Consider the following 9807-nt stretch of genomic DNA (forward strand, 5'->3'; position numbering starts at 1 on the left):
AAACAGAGGTTCTCAAAAGACAAGCAATTCGGAATAGATCACACCAATTTACAACCACCCATAGACATCCAGATCTGCAGGAGAAAGAAGGCAAGGATCCTTCTCTCTAAACCCCATGTCTTTACTCCAGCCACGGGGATAATGCTCTCCCTCCCTGAGTACTCACTTCTTTGAAGGGACAGTGGCAGGGAAGCCCATAGGTGTGCAGGGGCTCTGGACAGGGCTCTCCAGGGGGAAGGAAAACGTCAAATACGTTACAGATGTCTTCATAGGTACAGCTACCGATTTGTTCTACACATGGGACTTTGACCCAGAAGCCAGCCATTTCCTTCTGCACAGTTAAGTCCACCTGGTGAAAAGATTTTGAAAAAGTGTCAGTTTCAAGGCAAACATACTAGTTCCTCTGCCTCTTTAAAAGGTCAGCATTTCATTTCAATCACAGGGTTTTTAATTGCTTGGGATCTTTGGAGACATTCTAATCCAGAAACGACAAATTGTAGCACGCGCCCCAATATTATCCTTTCCTGTGCCCATGACAGACATGAATAATCAAATGTGACTTTCCCCCTTCACTGAACCACACAGTCTTAGCATTCTTTAGGTAGTCACCACCCATACCCATTCGTTGAAGCTAATACTTGAGTTGAAATGCATTTGTCATCCAACTGCTAATTGGCTAACTGTAGCATTGCTTCCTAGACTTTCTCAAAGTAACTACAAAAGGCAAATAAACTTATGAAAGAAACTTTAACCTCAGAGGGATGACATACAGGACTGGAAAGGATTTTTACAAAATGCTCCGTGTCAACAAATGTGTGGGGAAAGCCAAATCTGCTGTTGCCAGTTAGAGGACAAACAGGTTGAAACACTTAGAGGCACATTGGCAATAGATATCAAGAGACCTAAACAGTCTGTGTATAGATCAGTGGTCGGCAAACTCATTAGTCAACAGAGCCAAAAATCAACAGTACAACGACTGAAATTTCTTTTGAGAGCCAAATTTTTTAAACTTAAACTTCTTCTAACGCCACTTCTTCAAAATAGACTTGCCCGGGCCATGGTATTTTGTGGAAGAGCCACACTCAAGAGGCCAAAGAGCCGCATGTGACTCGCGAGCCGCAGTTTGCCGACCACGGGTCTAGATGATCAGAAAAGTTAGGAAAAGGTGCATTTCAAGAATAATTTCTGCAAAGCTCTTTATAATAGCAAAAACTAAAAATAAAAACTACCCTGGAAACAAACTAAATATCCAACATTAGATTTAAGTAAACTATGACAGATCTACAACAGTATATTTCTGCCGTTAAAAATGATTAGGTAGATCTATGCCAAATGCCACAGAAAGAGGTATGGAAAATAATAATATGATGTGAAAAGTAATAATAACACATGTCATATAATCTCACAGTATAAAGATATATATATTTACAAATGCAGAAAAAAATTCTGACAGGATATGTAAGTAGCTAACAATGCCTATTTTGTGAGGAGTTAGATTATAAGAGGACATTTATAAGGAGCACTGGTTATTTTCATATATATCCATTAAAATTAATATGTATGTTATATGTGATTATATGGGGGAATATTCCAAAATGTTAAAAGTGCTTACCTCTTATCACAAGGTAGAGAAATTTCTTTTATTCCCCCCATTTTGACCATTTGTGTTTTCTAAAGTTGACTACATATCTCTTGCTAATTGATGTGTCTGTTTTATAGTTAACTAGAGGCCCAGTGCACGAATTTGTGCACAGGTGGAGTCCTGCCAGCCGGCACTAATCAGGGCCTGATCAGGGCCGGGCTGGCTGGGGGGAGGGGCCATGGGTGATTGGCCAGCGGGCCCCACCCCTGATTGGGGTGGGGGGGCCAATTTGAGGCGGGGCTGTGGTCAGTGGGCCAGTGGGCCCCACCCCCAAAGTGGGGGGGGGGGCTGAACAGAGATCAGTGGCTGTGGGAGGGGCTATGGGAAGTTGGCTAGCCAGTCACACCCCCAATTGGTGTGGGGGGTCATTGGGTGGCAGAGATGGCTGGGGGAGGGGCTGCAGGCTGATCAGGGTGGTGGGGGTCCATTGGGGGCAGGGCCAGCTGCGGGGAGAGGCCTCAGGCAGTTGGCTGGCCGGCCCTGCCCCTGATCGGGGTGGGGGGCCAATTTGGGGTAGAGCCGGGGAAGGGGAGGGGCCGAAGGAGATGGCTGGCCAGCCCCGCCCCTTATTGGGGTAGGGGGGCAATCGGGCAGGGCCAGCCAGGGGGAGGGGCTGCAGGCCGATTGGGGGGTGGGGGCCCATCGGGGGTGGGACTGGTGCGGGGAGGGGCTACAGGAGGTTGGCCGGCCAGCTCCACCCCCAGATCGGGCCAGTTCACTGGCCACAGTAGGCATCATTGCAACCAGTCTGGTTGTTCCAGTCGTTATGGCGTTCTGGTCACTGGCTTTTTATATATATAGATAATGACACCATTACCAAAAACCAAATTGCCCAACCAGAGCTGTTGGACAACAGTGCATACTGTGCCATCCTGCCCGGGAGGCCGGAGCACTCCCTGCCAGGTGTGAGGAAATGAGCCATCTCTGCCCTCAGTGGGAAGCTGTTGGGGCTGACAGCAGATTCCTTCCAATCTCAAACATCATGGCACTGAGAGTCTATGAACCTGAGCACGAGTCTACAAAGCAGTGCCTCCTTTGCTGCTCTGGGATGCCAGGCCTCCAGGTATTCAGGTCCCTGAGCATAAGTCCCCCAGTGCCCTGTCAGCTGGCCCAGGGCACCTTCCCTCCAGCTCCTGACCGATCCCCCCCTCCCACCACCACTCACCTTCAGAGGAGAATTGAGGGGGACACTTGTCTGGGTCTCGGCACTCACAGTCACATTCCCAGGCTCTACAATGGGGTTAGGTTCCACATTCAGGCTTTTGATCAGCACAGGGTCCTTCCCATTGTCACAGTTCTCCCAGGAAAAGTTACTGATCCGGAATGCCTAGGGACAATCATGGCAGCAAGAAAAGAGAAAAGAAAAGTTGACAAAAGGAACTCTCACAGGTCAGAAAAATCAACAGAACAGGCTACTGACGGAGTGACCCTAGGAGAGGTAGGACTGAAGTCAAAGACTCAAAAGACATAATTTCCCGAAAGTGTGCTAAACTATGAAATAAAGCACAGTATACCCGACCTTGAACTGGTTAATGCTAGAGGAGGAACTGAAACTCAGTGTTACGGATGCTCAAACACTCAAAACAGGAGAACTTGCCGAAACCGGTTTGGCTCAGTGGATAGAGCGTCGGCCTGCGGACTCAAGGGTCCCGGGTTCGATTCCGGTCAAGGGCATGTGCCTTGGTTGCGGGCACATCCCCGGTGGGAGGTGTGCAGGGGGCAGCTGATCGATGTTTCTCTCTCGTCGATGTTTCTGGCTCTCTGTCCCTCTCCCTTCCTCTCTGTAAAATATCAATAAAATATATTTAAAAAAAAAAAACAAAACAAAACAGGAGAACTAACTATATCTTCCTGTTTTGAGAGTTTGGAAGGTATGAGTGGAAGGAATCTGATGTCAGCCCCAATAAATGAGCTCCCACCTCCCTGCCCCCCACTCCTCTCTAGCCAGTCTTGGGATTTCCTTAGAGGGAAGCTCCTGGAGGATTTCCCTTTGCAGCCTGTGCCCAGGACTTGATTCCCATTACACACCCGGCAGTCCCCCACCCCAATCAAGGGCCAGGGACAGTAGTAAATACAAAACACAATGGGAAACAAAACATCCAACGCCCCGCCCTCCAACGGGTATGCAATTAACCCAGAAAGGGAATAGGACACACAAGAAAAGGTCCCCAGGGAGCCACTTGTTGATAATCCCATTGAATGAATTAAGTTCCCCGGTCCTAACCAGTGCTTTCTTACTGCCATCCCATTGCTCATGCCCTGTCCCCATCTGAGTCACCCTCCTCCCCTCTGCAGAGCCACTTCTCTTCTTCCTTCACATCCCCCACGGGTCTCCTGATTCCACTATCTTGTCCAACTGCACAAGACCACGGACTCCCTACTCCCAGGAACCCTGCTTGTCTGTGATCTTTCAAACTTCCTACACCATGCAGATTCTGCCCACCCACTCACACCTTTCCCAGGCCCCCTCTGAGAAACGTACATGGCAGTATGCCTGCCATGCACATCCCAACTTAAAAGGAAAACCTGCCAGTCCCACATGCCCAAGCTGGTCCCCATCATCCACACACCTACAGCAGACGAGGCCAAAAAAGAACACTGAACCCAATCTGGTGATGTATTTTCTCTGCCTCTGATTTGGGAATTGAGATGGAGGCAAAGTCACTTTGAGGACTTTGGGCTTTGCATCGTTATTGGGTCATAGCTTTGGGATGGGGCCAGAATTCCAAGACCCATGACCCATGACTATGACATAGGAATGAGATCTGAGGGTTTGTGGAAAAGGGAACAGACAGAGTCACCTACCCCCTTGCCACCCTTATCTAAACAGGCAGTGAAGGGCATGGCTTTAGACTGAGATGTGGGGTAAATCAAGGCTTTAGTCAACAGACATGGGTGGAAATCATAATACTTCTTTACCATATCATATGATTATATAAGCCATATCATATGATTATATAAGCCAGTTTCCTCTTTGGAGCCCCAATTTCCACATCTTTTAAGTGGAGGCATTTATACTTTCCTCTCGGGACTGTGGCAAGGGTGAGAGCATGTATATAATGCTCATTACACAATGCCAGGCCCGAAGCATGAGCTGGCTCATTAAATGACAGCCATTAGCCCTCCCGGCCTCCACTTCTTGCCTCTATTTCCATGAGATTCCTTAAATACTAGGAATAAACACCTTTACTTGAGCTTCTTGGAATGAAACACTGTGCCATGACTAAGAAAGGCAGGACAGGGTCTGATTCATCCCTGTATTCCCCACAGCCCCTTACACAGTGTAGGAACCAATAAATGCATCCTTCAGCATTTGTTCCACAAATATGTATGGAGCAATGATCACCATGCTGTGTTAATAGTGGTAAACAATTAGAAATGCCCCTGCCCTGTCTTAAGGAGCTTAGTCTAATGTACATATTACTAAGATTTCCGAGTGCCATAGGGAAACAAAAGGTAAGGTGGAGAGTAACCAAGGACTTACTAGTTAAGCTGGACTCCTGCAGGATGAGGAGTCCACCGGGTAAGTAGAGAGGAAAAATGTCCGGGCAGAGGGCACATGTGTGAAGACCGTGTGGTAGGAAGCATCTTAGCTGCTCTGGCACTACAAGAAAGCCAGTGAGCTAGATGCCGTGGACAAGGACACAGAGGAGGTCGAAGGGGCGGCAGGGTCATTTCACGCAGGACCTCGCAGGTCATAATCAGGTGACTGGATTTTCTGTAAGGGCAATGGACCCCATTGCAGGAGAATGCCATGCTCTCGTGTATAGTTGAGAACAGGTTGGAGAGGAACAAGGTGGAAGGGGGAGACCAGTTAGGAGGCCACCGTCAAATGAAAGGGAGCCTGGGATTAAGAGTTGAGCTGGAGGAGGACTGGCCATTTTCCGGAACTACTTGCACAGTTTCATAGGCTTTGACACTGAGGACTGATCCCAGGCTGGAGGAAGTGGTCAGAGAGCCCTGTTGGAGTTGAAAAACCCCTTCCCGCTCCTAAGTGACCCTTCCCCCAGGCCCTCAGAGAGACGTAACAAGATGGTTTCCAGATGCCTGACTAGAGGCTTCCGTGGCAATGAATTCTGCAGCTGAGGCCAGCCTCATCTGACAAAGGAGGTATGATGGATTAGCAATGCCCACCAAGGGCCAGGCCTGGCACCAGATATTTGCCATCCCAACATGGGGGAAGAGGCAACATGGGGCAACATAGGGCAGAGGGGAAAGGCACAGCTCTGAAGACAGAAATGTGGGTACAAATCAGAGACCTGGGTTCAAATCAGATCTGAGCCACTCTCACTAGCTGAGACCATGGCTATTTCCTCACCTACCAAATGGGCATAATTATATCTTCTCGCAGGGCTCCTGGGAGAGGAGACGTTTACATACTGAGAGTATAGATCACAACGCTTCACATCTGTCAAGCCCATGAAAACACTAGACTGAAAAAGGACCACAGACCAGAGGAGACTGGGGAGACGTGACAACAAATGCAAAGTGGCAACTGGACTGAATCCTGAAACACAAAGAGGCCATTCATGAAAAAACTGGTGAAATCCAAATAAAAAGCCTAGTGTTTCGTAAAGTAACAATGTTGGCTTCTCAGTTTTGACAAGTGCACCACGGTCAATAAGATGTTAACACTCAGGAAACTGAGTGAGGAGCATGTGGGATCTCTGTTCTATCTGCACAACTTCTCTGCAACTCTGAAATTACTTCCCCAAAAAAGGTTATTAGCGGGGAAAGCACATGGCTTAACATATTATGGATGCCCAAACACTACCCAACAGCCTTCATCTGGCCTGGGAGCTCAGAGTCAGGACTTTGAATCACATGAGCCAGAGAAGTGCTTGATGATGGCATATAAGGATCAAAAGTGCCACTTGTTGTGTAATCTTAGGTGAGTCCCCTATGTTTCTCTATGGGCCTGAGTGAGGTAAGTGAACTTTATGATGTCTCAAGGCCTCTCCAAAATTGCCAATCTAAGACTTTCTGGAATGGCATCCATAGCCAAAGCATATAGAATGGGGATGTAGGGCAAGCTCGAGCCTTAGCCGAACTCTACCTCATAGCGGTCAGACCTGGAGCCAACAGAAACATTATCAAGCTACGTTCATGGACAAACTGAATCCTCTGGAAGATCCTAGCTCCTTCACTCAATAGGCAAAACAGACCCCTTGCCCCTGTGCCAGGGTGAGGCTGAGTGCAATGGCTTACATCCCTGTAAGATTTTAGACAGCAATTTTCAACCCGTGTGCCGCAAGAGGCAAACTGGTATGCCGCAAGAATTTTTAAAACGTGCAATACCTGAAGGTTTAGTCAGGGTTACTGACCTCTTTTCCCTTAGATTGTCAAATTAAAAAATGACAACAGCACGGCTGGTATGGCTCAATGGTTGCGTGTTGACCTATAAACCAGATTCGATTCCCAGTCAGGACACATGCCTGGGTTGTGGGCTCGATCCCCAATGGGGGACGTGCAGGAGGCAGCCAATCAGTGATTCTCTCTCATCATTGATGATTCTAATTCTCTCCCTCTCCCTTCCTCTCTGAAATCAATAAAAATATAAAAAACAATGACAACAGTCAATACAACAATAGCCATCTGGTGTGAATGAATCAAAATTAAACCTATTTTTTTTGTCAGATCAGCAAAAGATATATATTTTGGTGAGCTGCAGAATTTTAGAATTCATTTATGTGTGCCATGAGATGAAAATGGTTGAAAATCACTGTATTAGAGCAATTCCTTCACCCACAATTCATAAGAAAGGCAGGGTGGCATCATGCCCATTTAACAGATGAAGAGACTAAGGCTCAAGGAGCCCAAAGGCCATGCCCATGGATTAGAGACAAAGATAGGATCAATAGCAAGCCTCCCAGCTCTCAGTCCTATCCCACTTTCCCCTATACCACATGGTTTCTCGCTCTCACAAGAGCATTTCCAAGGTGGTTGGAAGGAGGGGATCTAGGCTGGGCCTCTCTCTTTGCTGCCAGAGATAGTATCTTGCCTGCAGCCATGCAGCAAAGAGGCCATGAATCTAGGCCTCTGTAGGTCTCAGAATGACAGAACTTCCCTTTCCCCAGGGTCTGGAGCTTGGGGTGAGTAAGAAGGAAAGAGCAAGCTTGGAGGTCAGAGCCTCTCCATGGCTCACAACCAGAGCAGGGCTGGATCTTTGTCACCAGAGGAACAAGGTTGGACCTTCTGGCTTGGAGGGCCTCTCCAACCACCCAGCCAGCCACATGGGGAAAAGGTGGGCAGGTAAACAGGGCTGGGACTAAGGAACAGTACCTTAGTCTTCCAGTTCTGCAAATTTTCACTCAGACGGTTGGAAAGAGGGCAGGAGAGTACAGAAGTAAATGAGCCTAAACTGGAGCTGAGCAAGGCCGTACAGACCTCCCTCACTGTACAGGCGGGTACAGGCCTCCCCAAGATGTGCTACTTTGGCATGTTTCCCGCATACATAAGTATGTAACTAAATTTGGTTATTTTCTCTTGTTCATCTGTCTCATGTCAATTTGAGTATTAAAATTAGCAGCAGACAGAACCTAGAAGGGTAGAGGAGAGCTGTTTCATCTCCCACATGGGGAAACAAACCCTTGGAAAGAAAAGGACCCACTCAAAGTCCACAGTTAGTGACTTTGGGAGGCTCTGCTGCAGAGAAGGAATTCCAGAGACGGGAATAGCTTACCCCACCTTCCATCCCAACCCTTTGGGCCAGGATAGTGGAAACAGCCTCCTAAAAGAGCGGCACTCACCTGTTTCATTGGAACCTTTGCAAGGGCCTCATGGCCAGCGAGAAGCAAGCCCAGGGAGATCAGGAGCGGAGCCCGAATCAGGGACATCATTGCAAAAGGTGGGCTCGCGGGAAGGTAACTACGAGGTCTGGGGCCGCGGCGACGCCTTTAAATGCCAGTCGGCGTTGGTTGTGCAAAGCTTGTATTGTTATGCAAAGCGAAGCGCGGCGACTTCAGGATGCGCCCCAACCCGTCGGGATCTGGGATTTCAAGGCCTTGGGGAGAAGCAGATCTTTCCCCAAAATGCACCTCAGGGGTTCCTCCTTGCGCCCCTTTCAGCGGCGTGGGCGTCAAGCCCCGCGTTCTGAGGGGCGAAGGCGCAGTCGGAAGAGGAAAGGGGCGGGGCTGATTGCGGGGTGGGGCGGGGCCGAAGCGCGAGGGAGGGGCGGGGCTGTGGTTTCTGAACTGACGCTGTGCGGGTCTACGCAGGAAGGACATTTGAATGAAGGACATTCATCAGATAAGATTTTGTTAAGCTACTACATTTTGTAGGTGAGGTTTGCTTTTTAAAGAAGCAATAGGGGTGTTAACTAGATTGTAAGGGATGAGACTATGACTTTTAGTTACTGATGTGTGTACCCAGTGCCTGACACATAATAGACAATCTTAGTTGAAAAAATAAATTATGAATAGAATTTGAAACCTACCCAATCATCTTTTTAAACATTTTTTTAATTTTGGAATTAATTTTAGATTTACAGGAAAATCGCAAAAATAGTTGAGCGCTATCTCTGTTTCCCCCATTGTTAACAATAAGATGGAGTATTTTTATAAAGACTAAGAAACTGGCTTTAGTTCATTATTGTTAACTAAGCTCCAGACTTTACCTGATCTTTTAATATGCTTTTGTTTAAATATATTTTTATTGACTTTAGAGAGAGAGGAAGGGAGAGGAATAGAGCGATAGAAACATCAATGAGAGAGAGACATCTCCTGTAAGCCCTGGAACGGGGATCAAGCCAGCAACCGGGTCATGTGCCCCAACTGGGAATAGAACCAGGGACCTCTTAGTTCATGGGTTGACGCTCAACCACTGAGCCACACCGTCTGGGCCTTAAAATGCTTTTTAAATTGCACAACTTTCTCCCAATCTGACAAATCCTTCATTCCCTCATCCAGCACAACCTCTTCATTATACACAAGTGCAATTTGAGGCCCCATGAAGAAGAGGACTTGCCCAACTCACACAGCAGAAGTGAAGTTAGAACTCACTTCTCCGGAAGCTGATCCCACAGTACTATGAGAGATGTCCATGTGGCTGTGCGCCTTGGTGGACCTGTGGGTGGTGGGTGGGGGAACTGGATGCCAACGCTGGTATCATTGGGGCCTCATTGGGAACTAGGAAGGGACTGCAAGCCTCCTTGCCAGCATCATCCT

General features: G+C 47.9%; 1 protein-coding gene across 1 annotated transcript in view; it reads right to left on the minus strand.

Annotated features, from left to right (window-relative positions):
• Positions 1-8774, minus strand: part of GM2A (ganglioside GM2 activator) — an 11026-nt gene extending 2252 nt beyond the window's left edge. Inside the window, exons 1-3 of the mRNA XM_080674731.1 lie at positions 8392-8774; positions 2808-2969; positions 167-349 (exon numbers count right to left, since the gene is read on the minus strand). Of these exons, the coding sequence (XP_080530857.1) occupies positions 167-349; positions 2808-2969; positions 8392-8481 (435 nt within the window). The 5' untranslated portion in view covers positions 8482-8774. The remainder of the gene's footprint in view (positions 1-166; positions 350-2807; positions 2970-8391) is intronic.
• Positions 8775-9807: the final 1033 nt, after the last annotated feature.

Source organism: Plecotus auritus (assembly GCF_963455305.1).
Source record: "Plecotus auritus genome assembly, chromosome: 6".
NCBI lineage: Eukaryota > Metazoa > Chordata > Mammalia > Chiroptera > Vespertilionidae > Plecotus > Plecotus auritus.